Raw genomic sequence first — 18,288 nt, forward strand, 5'->3', positions numbered from 1 at the left:
TAAACACGCACAAACCACTCTTCAAGAAATACAAGCATGCGCGAGACGCTCGCCTCACAGCAACATCTAACACTGCTGACCCCTACAAAATCCAATTCTGAGATGCCAACACTAAAATATGTTTCTTCGGAAACGAATACATACCTAATTATCCCATTAACTAACTATCTAACCCATTCTAACTCTGTTACTACTTTAAACCGCTGCCACCAGCTGTTATAGGCCCGATTCCCGAGGCCTATATTCTATTTAATTCTCTGTTTTAAGAACAGAGGTTGGTATCTTGCTTTTCCCGAGATATGTATGGTAGCGTAAGCCGACTTGCTGTGTCAGCTGATCTCTCATCCTCACATAATGTGGTGATTTGAGAAACCACACAATTTCTGTGTATATGTGAATCCATGCAGAGTTTCTGTGATTGAGGACTTGATTTGTTTTGTTTGTTTGTGTAACCTAAAAGTGAAGTTTAAGTTTGCAGAAGTATTGGAACTTTAGTTTGTATGAAAAAATGTATATTTTGGCATAAAGTTTGTTATGAGATTGCCCTTCTGTGCTTGAGTTTATATTTGAGATTGTAACTTTGTCATCATCAGTATGAAACCAAAATTGTAATGTTCCATTTGTCATGAGTGAAAGTATTAAATTTGTAAAGCTAATTTGAGTTTATGAAGGGACAATATCATTTTGTAACGCTTATCTCATTATTTAACTGTGACTTATTTGCCACGAGTCATTTCTAATGTCGTTGTTTCCCGGCAGGCAGAAGGCGTCTGGAACAGCTACAGATAAGTCTTCCATGTTTGTAAGACTATGTTTTTTTCGAAAAAGATAGTCATGTCCTATCTCCAAGACCTTGGTAGCTGTGGGAATCATATTTGTAAATCTTATATTCATTGAGATTTTGGTACCTTAGCAATAAGCTTTAGTAATACCTACCTATGACTGACTTGTTTGAGATTTTCATTAACTAGAGTACCCTGATAGCCTATTTCGTGTTTACATTGCTTACCTACCAAGTGGACTCTTGATTTTCATACTAGCTATATATGTTTCAGTTACATTTAAGTAATAAACGTGATGTTCAGTAAGGTGAAGCGTTAAAGCCTGTGATGTAATTTTGGTGTACTAGATATATATATATTTTTCTTAATTATATTTTGTTATAAATTTGTAACAAGCTTTTCATTTGAACCTAGACCTAATAGTAGTAGCTATATCTTGCATCAAGTCAACAAGCTACGGTAGGCGTTGGGTTGTTAGCCTAAGCTTAGAACTTATGGTGATTGTACCAGTGGGAGTAAGCCACTACAGTACCTGTCAATGTACAGATTTAGTATAGTACTAAGTACCTCAGAAACTTTACAGTTCATAAGTAACATCTAGGCCAGTGATTACTTAGCTAACCTAGAGTAACCTATCTATTCTAATGTGTTCATTCACCACTGAATGAATAGTTCTGCTAGCCCAACATCACTTGTTGGATGAATGATCAGTCTTATGTTCTGTAGCTTGCAGTTAAAGGGTGGTTGTAGACTGATTCAATACAGGGTGATAGCAAGCACCACTGGAAGCAGTTGTTTAGCCTAGTAGGCTATATTGTATTCACCACACCCTTGAACTTTGGTCCTTCGAACCGGATATAATGTTAATTAGCCTAACCTACTTGCGACAGTGTTTACAAATATGATTTCTTAGGTCTGGAGAATAAGTTCAGATTAGCTATGAGCAGATGTTTGCTTGAGAAAATTTACCTACTTGGTTTGGATTTTGTGTACCTTTTCTAGGATTTAAGAAATTTGTACCAAGTTACTGTTATGTAGCCTAGCCTACTACATTACCCATTTTTGTAACGTCAATTACTTTTGACTATCATTTATTTTGTGTTGTGCATAGCCTAGCCTATGTACGTAAACCTGATTTGTTCCTTAGTGGGAATGTTTTGTATGTGATCTGATTTTGTGATATATTTTGTTAACCTTGTCAGTAGTAATGGCTGCTGCGGTTGATGAATCCAAGTCATATCTTAGATATAAGGTTGTTTGTGACGACCTGAGGGATATCATTTCCTTATTAGAAGATGAACTTAAAGTAACTCCTTCACCTACCCTCCGTTCTTTACAGTTTTCTGAATCTCAGTTAGCAAGGGAATATGAGTCCTTTGAAAACTTATGGTCAGTTTGCCAAGATGCCATTGATAGTTCTGAATATGATAAGGAGTGTAGAGACCACAGAGCATTGAAACGTAATGCATGGAAACTACAAACGGATCTTAAGTCTGCTATAGACTCTAGATTAGCTCAGTCACCCCTGTGGGACAAACTTTCTCTAATCCCACTCCTAGTCAAGTGGTAGTACCTGCAAAGCACCTTCCCCATCCTAAGTTACCAGAAATAAAGATTCCTGAATTTAATGGGGAATTAAGTCATTGGAACAGTTTTTGGGATTCCTTTAGTAGCCTCATTGATAGTCGTCAAGACATTGATCCAGTGTTGAAATTTAATATGCTTAGATCCTATCTCAGAGGTAAAGCCTATAGAACCATAGAAGGCTTATCCATAACAAATGATAATTATAGTGTTGCCCTTAAATTGTTGAAGTCTAGATTTGCAGATGATAAGCAATTGCTGCAACAACTACATTTACAGCTTATGAATATGAAACCCCCAGAACATACCCTTAAAGATTTAACAGATTTTCGTTTAACATTTGAACGTTTGTTATTGCAAATAGAAAGTGTAACCAAAGTACCTTGTGATGACTACTTGCTCAAAGATATAATTTCCAAGAAACTTAGTGTTCAAACTTTAGAGTATCTATTCAATAAGTACAGTACTTATGACCTGACACTGCAACAGCTTTCAAATGGAATTGGTCATCTTATAAAAGTCATGGAATGTTCCCAGTCCCTTTCAGATCAGTCTGTAAACTCAACGGGTAATCAGACTTCAAATTTAAGTTCACATTCAAAGACAAGACATAATCAAAACTTTAATAAGACCAATAGCATTTCCAAGCAAGTAACAGTGTCTTCCCAAAAGTCAAATGTTAACACGGCAAATTCATCTAAAGTTCAGACCTCATGGAATAGGCCTTGTATGTTTTGTTCAGAAACCCATAGTTCTAAGCTTTGTTCAAAGTATCCTACATGGGAATCTAGGAAAAATAGAATAAGAGATTTAGATTGTTGTTTTGTGTGTATGAAGAAAGGTCATAGAGCTTCAGATTGTAGAGTAACACCAGAGTGTAGACATTGTAGTGGAAAACATCATACATTTCTTTGTATGAAACTAATCAATGGTAGTGCCTCTATTAACCAAGTAGCAACTAACCCTTCCCAGGTAACATCTAATAAAGGATCTAACCTAAGTAGCAGTGAGTCTCCTACCAGTCAGGTGTTAGTCGGTAATGGTAAAGGGTCTAGAACCGTAACTGTAGCTGAAAATTCTAACAGTATTGTCAGTTCAGTACAGACTGATACTCAGACCGAGAAAGTTCCTTTGACCTCAACAGCACTTCCTACCGCTATAGTTAAGATTTCAGGATCAGGTGTCCGGGAAGTAGTTCGTGTCTTTTTAGACACTGGAGCCCAGCGCACCTTTATTCATTCTGCTTTAGCATCCCGTCTCAAGTTGAAACCGATGTACTCCATTTCGCTCAAACTTATCGCATTTGGTAATCATGTTCAGACTGTAACCTGTGACGTCGTTCGTGTTGTTGTGCGTGTTGGTACACAGCGTATTCCTATTTTTGCTGTAGTTTATGATGAAGTGAATACTGAGTTACATATACCTGGTATTGCTAATGTTGCAAAGAAACTCAAAGAAAAGGGAATCAAACTTGCTGATCCATATATTAACTCAGATGTCATCAGTGATATCGGACTTGTAATAGGTGCTGATTATTACTCTAGATTTGTGACAAACAGTACTTTTGTTCAGGAGTTGTACTTTTAAGTAGTCCAGCAGGTTCCATTATTTTTGGACCTATGCCAAAATGGGCAGATGGCTCTCAGACTGTTAATAACATTAGCGTTCAGCATTCGTTTTTGCACGTATTGGAGTTCAGTTACCAGAGTCAGAATTGAATCAAATTGAAAACCTTTGGAAACTTGATGTTGTAGGTATAAAGACAGAAACCCTTACACCAGAGGAAACTCAGTCAGTACGTCACTTTGAATCTACTTGCCAAAGGGTAGGCAATCAATATTTTGTCGAGTTACCATTCAAGAGTGATGAAAGACCAGCGACTAATTATCGTAAAGCTTATGGTCAGTTGAAGTCACTTTCCAAATCCTTTGCTGCTCGTCCAGGAATTTATGAACAGTATTCCAAGATATTCAGTGAGTATTTAGATTTGGGATTCATAGAGGAAGTAGACAACCCAGAAGTCATAGATGGATTGACTTATTATCTTCCGTATCATTCAGTGTACAAGAATTCCCCTACCACTCCAATTAGAGTGGTGTTTAATGCTTCTAGTAAAGCAGACTCAAAGTCAAAGAGTTTGAATGATTGCTTGTTAACTGGACCTAGCCTAACCAGTAAACTTGTTGAATCTCTTGTTGAATTTCGTACTAACCCGGTAGCAGTTGTTGCAGACATATCGAAAGCATTTTTACGCATAGGTATTTCTCCAAATTGTAGGGACTATTGTAGGTTTTTATGGTATGACGATCAAATGCTTCAGAAAGTTGTCACCTATAGATTTAAAGTAGTCCTGTTTGGTGTAACATCATCTCCATTTTTACTTCAGAAAATACTAACCTATCACCTAGAGAATCATTCTAATCCATTAGCAAAAACTTTGATTTCACGTTTTTATGTAGACAACTTTGCTCATACTTATGTACATGTAGACCAGCTGAAGAGTGACTATCCTCAAATTAATGCTATTATGTCTGAAGCATCTATGCCATTACAATGTTGGGTGAGTAACAATTCAAAATTTAATGAAGATATTGGTATTAATCAGGAGAAACTAAACTTACATGATGTTAATGTTCTTGGTATCTCATGGAATTCTGTCAGTGATGAAATATCATTATACCAAAGTAAGAAAGTATGTAAGGAGGAGTGTATGCATCATCAAATCACCAAAAGATTAGCATTATCTGTAATTTCTAGTGTTTTTGATCCATTAGGATTTTTGTCACCAGTTTTGATCAAGGGAAAGTTATTTATACAGAAGCTTTGGAAATGTAAATATTCTTGGGATGAACAGTTACCTGAGTCATTAGTTCAAGAATTTCAGAGCATTTGCCAGAGTCTCAGTCAGATCTCTGCCATTAAATTCCCAAGATGTGTAATTAATCCAAACATTTCAGATTTACATATCTTTTGTGATTCATCAGCAGTAGCATATGGTTTAGTAGCTTATGCTGTGGATTCAGGAAACAAATCTAGTAATCTCCTTATGAGTAAAGTTCGAGTAGCACCAAGCCCTCCACTTACCATTCCCAAATTAGAATTACTTGCACTCACACTTGCAACACGATTAGCTGAGACCCTCTTATCCAACAATGAATTTGGATTTAGAAGTTGTACATTGTGGACTGATAGTGAAGTCACAATTAGTTGGGTATATCATGATAAATCTTCAGAAGTATTTGTGAGAAATAGAGTTGCTGAAATTCGCACCTTACGAAGAGATTATAATTTGTGCATATTACATGTTCCTCCAGTCAGAATTCTGCAGATTTAGTAACTCGAGGTGTTACCGTTTCAAAGTTAGCTAACAGTTTGATGTGGAAACATGGACCTTCATTTTTGCTTAATCCTTTGGAGTACCCGCCTCAGAAGGAATTTGTTTGCAATTCTGCAGTAGTATCAGAAATTTTAGTAGAACCAAACATAATCCAACCTATTTGTCCTGTATTTGATATGGGAAGATATTCCACTCTTACTAAAGTAATGAGAGTGATATCAAAAGTCATGAAATTTTGTAATAAGTATTTCCCTGATAAATTCAAGTTGAATACTTTACATTCCTGCATAAGATTAGCTCAGTTACAGAGTTTTCCTACTTTATTTGAATATTTGAAACAGCCAGAGAAGAGTCCTAAACCAGCTACAGAAATTTTGAATTTGGCCAAGCAACTTGATATGTTTATGAATGAAGACCAGTTGATTTGTTGTGGAGGTAGATTACAGAACTCAGATCTGTCTCCTGAAACACAATGTCCAATTTATTTACCTGCCAAACATCCCTTGACCAAATTAATCATAACTCATTATCATAATCATCATTGTCATTGTGGGTTAAGTCAAACATTGCTGGGTCTTAGACAGCAATTTTGGATATCAAAAGCCAGAGTCATTATAAAGAATATCATTAGTAAATGTGTGCTATGTAGAAAGGTAGTTGGTAAGACTATCCTCAACCAGGTCCACCTCCCTACCAGAGGAGAGAGTCCGATATGTCAGACCATTCAGTTCTGTTGGAGTAGACTTTACTGGATCTATAACTATTGTTGATCCTGCAACTGCTAGTGACAGTGAACGAGTATATGTTTGCCTGTTTACCTGTACTACCTCAAGAGCAGTACATCTAGAACTGTGTAGTTCTCTTACTACCTCAGAATTCTTATTAGCCCTTCGCCGATTTGGTGCAAGGTTCGGTGTCCCGTCTGTTGTCATTTCTGATAACGGTACCAATTTTAGAGGAGCAGAGAGATTTCTTAATGATATCAAAGATGAACCAGAAGTAAGAACATATATGCAAGATAACAACATAGTGTGGAAATTTAACACCCTCGTTCACCATGGAGTGGTGGTTTCTTTGAGAGACTGATTGGAAGTGTCAAGAGTAGCCTTCATAAATCTCTCTTTAAGAAACGCATCTCATTTAATGAGTTACGCACTCTTTTATGCGAAATTGAGTGTATTATCAATTCTCGTCCACTTACCTATTTGTCAGAAGACATCCGAGAGGAGTATCTCAGTCCTTCTCATCTGATATATGGAAGAACAGTAACCCTGTTCCCACCTCTGAATTCCTTTGGAGCGGATGTTCCATATAGAGAAAATTTGGATTTGAGAGTACAGTATGCTCGACTGTCAGACCTATTGAAGAAGTATGAGAAAGTGTGGATGAATTCTTACCTCACATCACTGAAGGAAAGACATTTAACTTGTGCCAAAGACAAATCTTGTTTGGTGAAAGTTGGTGATTTAGTACTTGTGCTAATAGAAAATAAGACTAGAGCCAATTATCCTTTAGGTTAGTTACCCAGTTAATAAAGGGCAATGATGATGTTGTCCGGAGTGCGATAGTTCATACAGCAGATGTAGAATATATGAGACCTATTTCCAAATTAATTCCATTAGAATTGCATCATGAGGTGATTCCTGATGTGGAACCCATAGCATCACCGATTCCTCCTGCAGTACCCAATGCACCGCCTAGGCCGAAACGCCATGCCGCATGCAAAGCAGAACAGTTGCGCAGAGATTTAATAGATAATGATCTCTTGTGAGGCCTTACTTACAGTAGTTAGATTTGTCCTACACACCTTTTTGGGGGGAGAGTGTGGTGATTTGAGAAACACACACAATTTCTGTGTATATGTGAATCCATGCAGAGTTTCTGTGATTGAGGACTTGATTTGTTTTGTTTGTTTGTGTAACCTAAAAGTGAAGTTTAAGTTTGCAGAAGTATTGGAACTTTAGTTTGTATGAAAAAATGTATATTTTGGCATAAAGTTTGTTATGAGATTGCCCTTCTGTGCTTGAGTTTATATTTGAGATTGTAACTTTGTCATCATCAGTATGAAACCAAAATTGTAATGTTCCATTTGTCATGAGTGAAAGTATTAAATTTGTAAAGCTAATTTGAGTTTATGAAGGGACAATATCATTTTGTAACGCTTATCTCATTATTTAACTGTGACTTATTTGCCACGAGTCATTTCTAATGTCGTTGTTTCCCGGCAGGCAGAAGGCGTCTGGAACAGCTACAGATAAGTCTTCCATGTTTGTAAGACTATGTTTTTTTCGAAAAAGATAGTCATGTCCTATCTCCAAGACCTTGGTAGCTGTGGGAATCATATTTGTAAATCTTATATTCATTGAGATTTTGGTACCTTAGCAATAAGCTTTAGTAATACCTACCTATGACTGACTTGTTTGAGATTTTCATTAACTAGAGTACCCTGATAGCCTATTTCGTGTTTACATTGCTTACCTACCAAGTGGACTCTTGATTTTCATACTAGCTATATATGTTTCAGTTACATTTAAGTAATAAACGTGATGTTCAGTAAGGTGAAGCGTTAAAGCCTGTGATGTAATTTTGGTGTACTAGATATATATATTTTTCTTAATTATATTTTGTTATAAATTTGTAACAAGCTTTTCATTTGAACCTAGACCTAATAGTAGTAGCTATATCTTGCATCAAGTCAACAAGCTACGGTAGGCGTTGGGTTGTTAGCCTAAGCTTAGAACTTATGGTGATTGTACCAGTGGGAGTAAGCCACTACAGTACCTGTCAATGTACAGATTTAGTATAGTACTAAGTACCTCAGAAACTTTACAGTTCATAAGTAACATCTAGGCCAGTGATTACTTAGCTAACCTAGAGTAACCTATCTATTCTAATGTGTTCATTCACCACTGAATGAATAGTTCTGCTAGCCCAACATCACTTGTTGGATGAATGATCAGTCTTATGTTCTGTAGCTTGCAGTTAAAGGGTGGTTGTAGACTGATTCAATACAGGGTGATAGCAAGCACCACTGGAAGCAGTTGTTTAGCCTAGTAGGCTATATTGTATTCACCACAGGAGAGAAAGAAAGGAATACCTGGAAGAGACAAGCGTTATATTAAAAACCAGAAAATGTAAAAAAAATACAGAAACACAAGATTTCACTGCAACAGGGATAAAGTCTTTCTCCAGAGTCTGTAAGAAAAATCTATAGTGTTTTATGAATTGTACTTACTTCACGAAAGTCCTCTGGAACACAGACTCCATCTGTGTGCTTCCCTTTGTCACAGTTCACATGGTAATTATACCCAGAACGCGTCGTATTGCCCCCTCATTCTATGAAACACTCCCATTATATGGGTTTTGCAACGCACATATGAACACACACTCGTGACATCGCTTGAGTTCAAGGTACGATAAGACACGCCTTCTGTAAAACAAGGCATCACGAGGTACTTGGTCACACACGTACCTACACGTTAAACGAGGAAAAAAAACTTCGAATCCGGATCTATAACCGGATTACCTTCTAGAATGTTCTAAGCTGAAATCGCATTTCCACTCCACGTGTTTTGCCAGCAAGAGTTTTCTGCGAACATTGACTTCTTGTGGTATGCGAACGGCACTCAAGCATTTTATTACATGCTATGTTCAGTCATATGATCTCACGAAAGGCTGATACATTTCTTTTCAAAGATATATATATATATATATATATATATATATATATATATATATATATATATATATATATATATATATATATATATATATATATATATATATATATTAAAGTTGGAAGAATGTAGCACTTGGGAAATAACTATATAACTAGCCCATAAATGGCTCAATGAAGAGCATAATTTTCTAAAGTGAAAGCTATTAAATTTTCCACTAAAGTTGTCCTCGTGAATTTCGGTACATGCCATGGCAAACTTAGCAGGCAAGACGAATCTGCAAATTCACTGCATTTACTGGTGTTTATGAAACTTCCTTTTTGCCGAGTTCTTTAATATTCAGTGACTTTGCTTCACAGGAAGTGTTGCCAAGAACTTCTAGTTTGCCAGAGACAGTGATATTAACCTTACGAAGTGGAGTTGCGGAGTTGCTAAATGTCTCCTTAGCTTCCCATCGTGTGTACCAACATTCTTGAAGCCAGCTGTACATGGAAATGAGTACCAAAATATGTGCATAATTTATATAGAATGATAGGTGTATTTTTTAAGATAAACTTTAAACTGGAGGTGTATTTTTTCAAATAAACTTTAAACTGGAGGTGTATTTTTTCAAATAAACTATAAACTGGTCTGTATTCGTTTTTTTATGGAAACGGTGAGGGAATGCAAGGGGAATGTATTGTTTTGAAAACATACGTTTATCCGGCGTGTGTCGATGTAAAGCAACCTTTAAGCAGGTGAGCATTTATTAAAACAACTGTTAACAAGTGTATATTGTTTTAAAAGTCTTGTTAACAAGTGAGTCTCGATTGCGACTCATTATTTGAATGATGGTCTGACCTTTTCTCACAGTCATTGACATGCTGTTAACTGTCGTTTAATTTTTATGTCGAGTGGTTCAGTACTGAAGCCAGTTAAATGATTCTTATTAATCTCTCCGTGCCGTTAAGTCTTGTAGCTTTAAACAGACAACTGTGGTCTTCGCCTCATTGTTGAAGCATGTTGTTATCAGTGACGTGTAATGAATGTCCGTGGGCTAAAGGGGTAGGAAGGTAGGGAGTGGTTGGATGCAAGGCGGTTGTAAGAATTGATCTTCGACTGGCTGGGGAGGTAGTGTAGTCGAGTTGTGAGCATTTCAGGGTTGTACCCCAGAGTAAATTTGTTGACTGTATATTTGTAGAGATGCTGTGGGTTGAGTAAATTGGTACCAAAGAAATAAGATGAGTAGAGTATCGAGTTGGCGAGGGGGTGAGGATGGTTGAGTAATGCGATCTTAAATGAATTAAGTTTGAATGAGTTAGTTGCTAAGTTTGCGTTGGTTGAGAGTCATTGATTTTTGAGCGATTGAGTTCGTGTGTATTGATTAGGAGGCATCTCAGGGGTGAAAGATTTTGGAAGCTGAGTTGTTGAGTTAATCAAGGTCTAGGCAGGTTGAGAAATGAGCAAAGTATATGACCTCAAAGAGAGTTTAAAGGTTGAGTTGATAACTTGTTCAAACTTTGTGAAGGCTGAGGATAGTCAGTGAGTTACTCAAACTGCTGGGAGTTAAAGGTTGATTTAATGAGTAGAACTCAAGGTCTAAAAATTCATGATGCATATTATATACATACATACGTACACAGGCACACACACAAATATACATGTAGTGTTGAAATATATCATGTGTACAAAACAGGATCTCTCTCTCTCTCTCTCTCTCTCTCTCTCTCTCTCTCTCTCTCTCTCTCTCTTTGAATAAAAGCGGTCGATTATCGTGGGCAAAAGCTCGTCCACCAGACAGTCTCATCAACCAAAACACTGGTTAATTGCTGATTATTATGACCAAGAATATCGGCCACCGCAGATTCTGTACATACTTGCAAGCAAATCGCCAGAGAGTAAGCGATAAGTTCTGATATTGTTGGAAATGGCAATGGCCACCTCCCGCTTCGTATCATTTTCCATACAGACCTGAGACTCTTTCTGTTCCTTGCAGCTTTTACAAGTGGACGCTCTCCTTGAAAGCGTCTTTACAGCGCCCACTCAGTAAAATTTTTTATTAAGAACAATGAATGCAAAAGTGCTAGCGTACTCTGCTATTTTCAAAACTACTTGGTGCTTATAACTTTAACAAAATTGCTGTGGCGGAATTCAACCCCACAAAACACACAACACTCACCCTGATCTTCGGTTGCTGGAGATGGATAAAGGTCCATGGTCGCCAATCACAGCACGCAAAAACCACAAAACAAATCTGAGGACAGACCCTCATGCAACAACGAACAAAAAAGAAGAGACACATGCACCATCAATATTTGGTACCGGTATCCAGAACAAAATTACTTTCAAACTGCCCATCCACTTTCAAGGTTGGACCTCAACTACCCAAGACTCTCCCAAAACCGAAATCTACCTAACATTTTCACAGACAGACTCCAACAACCGAACCACTCACAACGACAATTACACTCGCTCTCTCTCTCTCTCTCTCTCTCTCTCTCTCTCTCTCTCTCTCTCACACACACACAAAACGTTGGGAAATGCTAAATACAAACAAATTCATTCATCCCTCTATAATTCTCCCCCTTTTTAGCATTTCCCAACTAACACCTTTCACACTGCATTCAAATTGCCTTACGCAACACCCACGGATGCTCACTAGCAGGTCCTCTAGATCGCGTTCGCGGGCACGCAATCATTCTCTCAGAATCACTTTCTCTTCCAGCAACATTCAGATTCATATTTTCTCCTCCATTCTCTCTCAGATTCACGCTATCTTCTTCACTACTACCACTCTCAATTTCATCCACAATCTCATCTATACCCTCTAACTCGTTCCCAAATACCTCCCCCAATTCTTCAACTAACCCATCCCATTTGCTCATTGACCTTTCGAATTCTTGCAATGATTCATTCATGCTTTCAATCACTCGCATATTACTGCTACGCTCTCTTACTCTTACACTTTCGCTCACCTCCATCCGTTCACTCACCCCTACACGTTCAGTCAACTCAGTTATATCAAACCCGCATATGCTATACGTCCTATTCATACCATCCCATTCATCCATATTACACGCTTTATCACTCATTTTCACTTTGGCACTCACACCCCTATCACACAACTTACGATCATTCCGTTCACTTATGTTCTTCCCTTTCTTACGTTTTCTACCATACTCTATCAAAACAAATTGCTGATCCTCTATACACAAGCTCTCATGCATACTTGGTTCACCCACATTCGATTTCAACCATTTATACACCCCATTCTCTCTCACATATTCCGGTACATCCTTCCATCTACGCAATTGGTTATGATGCGCTCGTATTTCTCTCACACTACCATCTACACATACTTCCCCTACAACATAACTAAGCCCGCTGGGACCAACTTCCAACACTTCATACGGACCCTCAAATTTTTCACGCACTTTATTTACATTCAACAGCCCTTTCTCGATTACTTCTTTCAACACTTTCTCGCCCACCTTGTAACTTTCAGACCTCTCATGCGCCTTCTTCCATACCTCCCTATCATTCTCAGATATACCCAATCTCGGTCTCACTATCTTTTCAAAATTTAATACATATTTACACGGAGACATACCAATACCCTTATGCACGATGGCGTTGTGAACCCACAATGCTCGCCCAACATTTACATCCCAATCATTATCACATTCACTCATCATACGTAATATCTCTGTCAACGTTCTCACCGTTCGCTCCGCCAATCCATTCGCACTGGGCATATACGGCGTAGAGTTCACAAGCTCTATGCCCCAATCACGCAACATTTGCTCAAACTCCCATCCAACAAATTCAGGCCCATTGTCACTCAACATTCGCGTCGGCTTGCACACACACATTGGCAACATCACTTGACCCACCATTCTCGCTACAGTCTCACTCTTTTTGTTCCGAATCGCTACTGCATATGCAAACTTACTCAAATGATCTACCATTACAACCATTCCCACATGTCCTCTAGCAGTCACAGGCAACGACACACAATCAATCACAACCATCTCAAATAACTCTTTCATCTGCAATCGCAACACAGGTGGATTCGCATGCACACTTTGATACTTACCCTTCTGACAGTCCGCTACGTAATCGCTACATCCGCACAAATTTTATTCAATCCAGGCACATACAATCTCTCTCTCATACATTCCCATAATTTATTTTTTCCCCAGATGCCCAAACCTATCATGCACTAATAAACACATACCCACTGGCACATACACTTCCCCATCCCATATTCCTTCCTGATGCAAAAAATAAACTATACCTTTACATACAACAAGTCTCTTAGCCCTTTGCTTATACACTTCTAACTCACATGGCCAACTTCCTACTCTTACACCCTCTAACACACACTCTCTTAACATACCCATTCTCATGCACTGATTTTGCATCTGCTTAATTTCCTCTTCACTCAACAAATCATTTTCACTCCTTGCAATATCTACCATACCTACAAAACTAGTTTTAGACACATCCCCTCCTTTAACCTTCGTTATTTTTCTGCCGCCCTTTCCTAAAAATCCCCTCCCGACATCCACACTTATATCATGCATTCTCATAAAATCAATTCCTAATAAAAAACAGGTTGGCATATCATTCTCATCCATGACTACAAAATTATGTATTATTTCAAATCCCCCTAACGGAATTTTTAATTGTACCTCCTCCCATACTAACACACTCCCTTGTCCCAAACCATGTATCCTTACACGCATTGATTTTCTTTTTATATCCCAATCGCACCTTTCCAATTCACTCACTACTTTACTACTCACTAACGACACTTGTGCTCCCGTATCTACCAAACTACAATATTCACTCTGATTCACTACTACATTCGTTACTAATTTACCTTTCGCTTCATGCATACACGCTCTCACGGCTACATTCACCTTCTTAGCTTCCTCACAACCATCCTCATCGCATTCATCTTCAATGATATTCTCAACCGTACCCCTTATTCCCTCATTTTCCTCACAATCACCTTTCTTAACCAGCCAGCTACAATTATCTTTTCCACATTGAACATTTAAAATTAGATTCGTACCATTTTCATTCACCCCTCCTTTATACTCCACCGGCCTATTCCATCCAAAGAACAATCGTACTGTAATTTTAAATATTTCAGCCACTACCAACAACACTTTCACTAACTTTTCCTCCTCATCTAATTCCCTTCCTTCCTCGCGCACTCCTCCTTCCGGCATTTCATTCCTCACCTTTTCACGTAACTCATTCATGCTTGCAGATACTCCGTCAATCAACCCATTTGTTTCCAAATTACTCAACCCCCCAAACAGACATTCCCACACTCGATTCTCCCCTACATACTGTTGTTTTACCACAAATCCTACAGGTACTTGGTCCGGGTCCCAGTCGCTCCTAACCCTATCATCTCGTTCAGTCCACATACGCAACATAGCATCTACAACAACATTCTGTCTACCTTGTACATACTCTACCTTAAAACTAAACTCATTCAAATCCTCTATCGTTCTCGCAATTCTAGCATTCGCACTCTCCTTTTTAACCATATATACTAGCGGTCGATGGTCCGTCCGTATTACAAACTCCACCCCATACAAAAATACTTTCAACGCTTTCACACAAAACCTTATAGCAGCCAATTCCTTTTCAATCACCGAATATTTCAACTCTGCCCTTCCAAACGCCTTGCTCACATACGCAATTACTCTCAATTGTTCTTCCCCATTCGTCTTCTGCATTTGTACCTGGCATCCTCCCATACTATATTTACTTGCATCCGTATACAGTTCTAGTTTACTCGCATTCTCACTATAGTCCGGGAAAGCCTCCTCTTTCAATCTCTCAAACGCTTCGATCATTCGCTCATCCCATTTCAATCTTGCACAATTTCTCTTCCCCGTCCATTCAGTAAGTGGTTTCCCGATCCCTGAACAATCTTTTATAAACTTCCTTCCAAAATCAATTAAACCTAAAAATCCTTTCAACTCACGCACGGTCCGGGGACGTGGAAATTCCCTTACCTTGTTCACGAACTTATCACTCTTCCTTACACCTCTTCCACTCACTATATGCCCTAGAAATTCCACCTCCCCAGCCAACCAAGCACACTTTCCAAGTTTTACTTTTATTCCTACTTCTTCCAACCTTTCTAACACTCGTTCAAGCAGTTCCATATTCTCTTCTACAGTCTCACTCGCAATCAAAATATCATCTATAAAAACAGTTACCGTCTTGCAATCAAACCCAGCCAGAACCACATTCATTGCCCTTTGGAAGGCAGCAGGCGCATTAGCCAGTCCGAAACTTAATCTCCGGAACTGGTAGTGGCAGGAACTACTAGAAAAGGCCGTAATATGCCTGCTCCTTCCTCCAGAAGCATCTGGTAATAGCCCTTACCAGATCTAATTTTGTAAACACTTTCATTCCATTCATCTTGTACACACTATCAGACACCACATTCATCGGGAATTGCTCTTTCACAGTTACTTCATTCACCTTCTGATAATCCACGCACATTCGCAAACTTCCATCTGGCTTACGAAGACCGGTACAATGGGGCTATTCAGGCGCTCGTACTCCTTTCAATCACTCCCACCCTCTCAAGCTCCTCACACTGCTCCTCTGTCTCACGATTGATAGACGGAGAAAAATGTCGGGGATGCTGATATATGGGGGTGTCGTCTTCAGAATTATTTTAAATTCTGGAAAGCTTGATCCCAAAATCCTCGTCTCCATGACTCAACGCCCCCTGCCTATCCCACAACATTCTTCTCAATCGTTCTCTTACGTTATCACTTACGTTTTCATCTACCTCATACGTCCAATCACTAACTCCTTTCAAATCACCTGTCATCACCTGCCGTACCTTCACGTACCTCTCATCATCCACATTCACCAATGTACGTAACATTCCCACGCAATCTCCCTCACATATTCCTCGGACTCGCTTCTTCCTGACACTCGGCAATGACGTTATATATACCCTCGGATCTCCCATGTTCAAAACCCCATCATATACACACACATTTGCCCTGACTAATTTATTTACATCTATACCCTCAACTACATACTCACAACTATCATTGTTGGCTATCCCGAGGCTATCTGGCCATGCCACTTTCACACACACAACTTCTCCAATCTCATGTGGCACTTTTACCCTCTCTGTCGCAATTACAGGCACTCTCTTCCACAATTTTTGTTCAACCCTACCATCCTTCCCCAAATACAAATCCCCAAGCACATCTCCTTTCATACGTAATTCAATTACATTCATACTAGGACGGACCACCATCCGCATTTTTTCAAAAACTTACATCCCAACAAAATATCATATTTATCATTTGTACTCTCAATCACACAAAAATCACTTTCATCCATCATTACACCCCAATTTCTAACCGTTCACACACTCTTCCAACCACTGCTACCCCTAAATTTCCAATCCCTCTTACTTCCCTTGACAATTCCTAATTTCACACGTATTCCTCAATTTCTCACATCCATTCTTAAATATGACATTCATACCACACCGGTATCTACTAACGCAATCAATCTTACTCCCTTACAACACACTTGCACACTCATGCACTCGTCAGTCTTTCCAGCAAAGCCCCCCTCATGCAACAACCCCTCACGTACATGCATCACACGCACCGCTTGCATCCTGGAGGATCCACCCATTTGAACCCCTTCACACTCAGTTTCCCGATTCGCTGTCACAGTCACCCTCTTTCGTCTACATACACTTGATACATGCCCTTCCATTCCACATTCGACACACTTCGCTCTCGGTTCAGAACACATTCTCGCATAATGCCCATTCTTACCACAGTTGCCACATATTACATTCACTCGGATACCCCTACAACCATTAGCAATATGACCCACCTGTCCGCACCTGTAGCATTTAACCCCCCTATCTTTCGTACACTCACTTACCAAATGTCCCGATTGCCCACACCCGAAACACACTCCTAAAGCCCACCTACACCCATTCTTTGTATGTCCTTCCTTTCCACATCTAAAACACTTCGCTCGACTTCCACTCACCGACCTTCCCCTTTGTACACTACTATCCCTAACCCGTCCAACCCGTTGTTCCCTTACAAACCCACCATTCATCCTCACTGGCACCTCCACATTACTTGCTCTTACACTCCTATCTATTACACTATCGGCCATTCTCATTGGACCCCTCAACACTGCATCCCTAAAGCTTCCAAACTCTTGCACTCTCTCATCTACCCCAGCCCTTTACACTCACACTTCTGCTCTCTTTATAACCCTGTCAAGCTCATAATCTTCTACAATTTCCAAAATTTCTCCCCAAGTCAACCTTTCACTCGTCCATCTTTTCTTCTCCTTCCTTCAAGTTCACAAATTCTCTAACTCCATCTGGCACTGTCCCTAACAACTTCCGTACTAACTCCTTACATTCATCTGTCCCATCATCCCCAAACTTCTTCCTTGCCAACGTCTCCAGCCTACAAGCATACAGTGACAAGGTTTCCCCAGCTCATTCTTGCCTCATCAAATTCATTCTTCCGCTTATACTTAACACTCGCTTTCATACGCCTCGCTTGCTCAACTAGTCTAGCTTTCACCTTGTCATACTCAACATCTCCCACACTCATAATAACCCTATACATATCAAGCAAAAACCCAGTCAAATATTCTCCTAATTCTCGTGCCCACACTCTCTTATTCTCCCCATTCTTATCCTGACAAAACCTTTCATACTCCCTAAAGAAATCATGCACATCCCTCCTTCCATACTCATCATACCTTTCACACCGGGGTACCTCCCTCACATACATAGCCTTTCTCACTTCTTTCTCACTTTCACTCTCACTTTCGCTACTTTCACTCTGTCCTTTCATACCCTCTTCCGAATACAAAGAGTCCA

General features: G+C 39.2%; 2 protein-coding genes across 2 annotated transcripts; both read left to right on the forward strand.

The window, feature by feature from the left end:
• Positions 1–379: 379 nt before the first annotated feature.
• LOC136827106 (uncharacterized) lies at positions 380–3,953 on the forward strand. Its single transcript, XM_067084864.1, has 2 exons — positions 380–1,798; positions 1,894–3,953. Exon 2 carries the CDS (start codon positions 2,502–2,504, stop codon positions 3,951–3,953), a length of 1,452 nt encoding a protein of 483 aa, XP_066940965.1. The 5' UTR covers positions 380–1,798; positions 1,894–2,501.
• Positions 3,954–4,893: 940 nt separating this feature from the next.
• Positions 4,894–5,700, forward strand: LOC136827107 (uncharacterized). The gene has a single exon (XM_067084865.1). The coding sequence runs from the start codon at positions 4,894–4,896 to the stop codon at positions 5,698–5,700; it is 807 nt and encodes a 268-aa protein (XP_066940966.1).
• Positions 5,701–18,288: the final 12,588 nt, after the last annotated feature.

This window comes from Macrobrachium rosenbergii, chromosome 41 (assembly GCF_040412425.1).
Source record: "Macrobrachium rosenbergii isolate ZJJX-2024 chromosome 41, ASM4041242v1, whole genome shotgun sequence".
Classification (NCBI taxonomy): Eukaryota; Metazoa; Arthropoda; class Malacostraca; order Decapoda; family Palaemonidae; genus Macrobrachium; species Macrobrachium rosenbergii.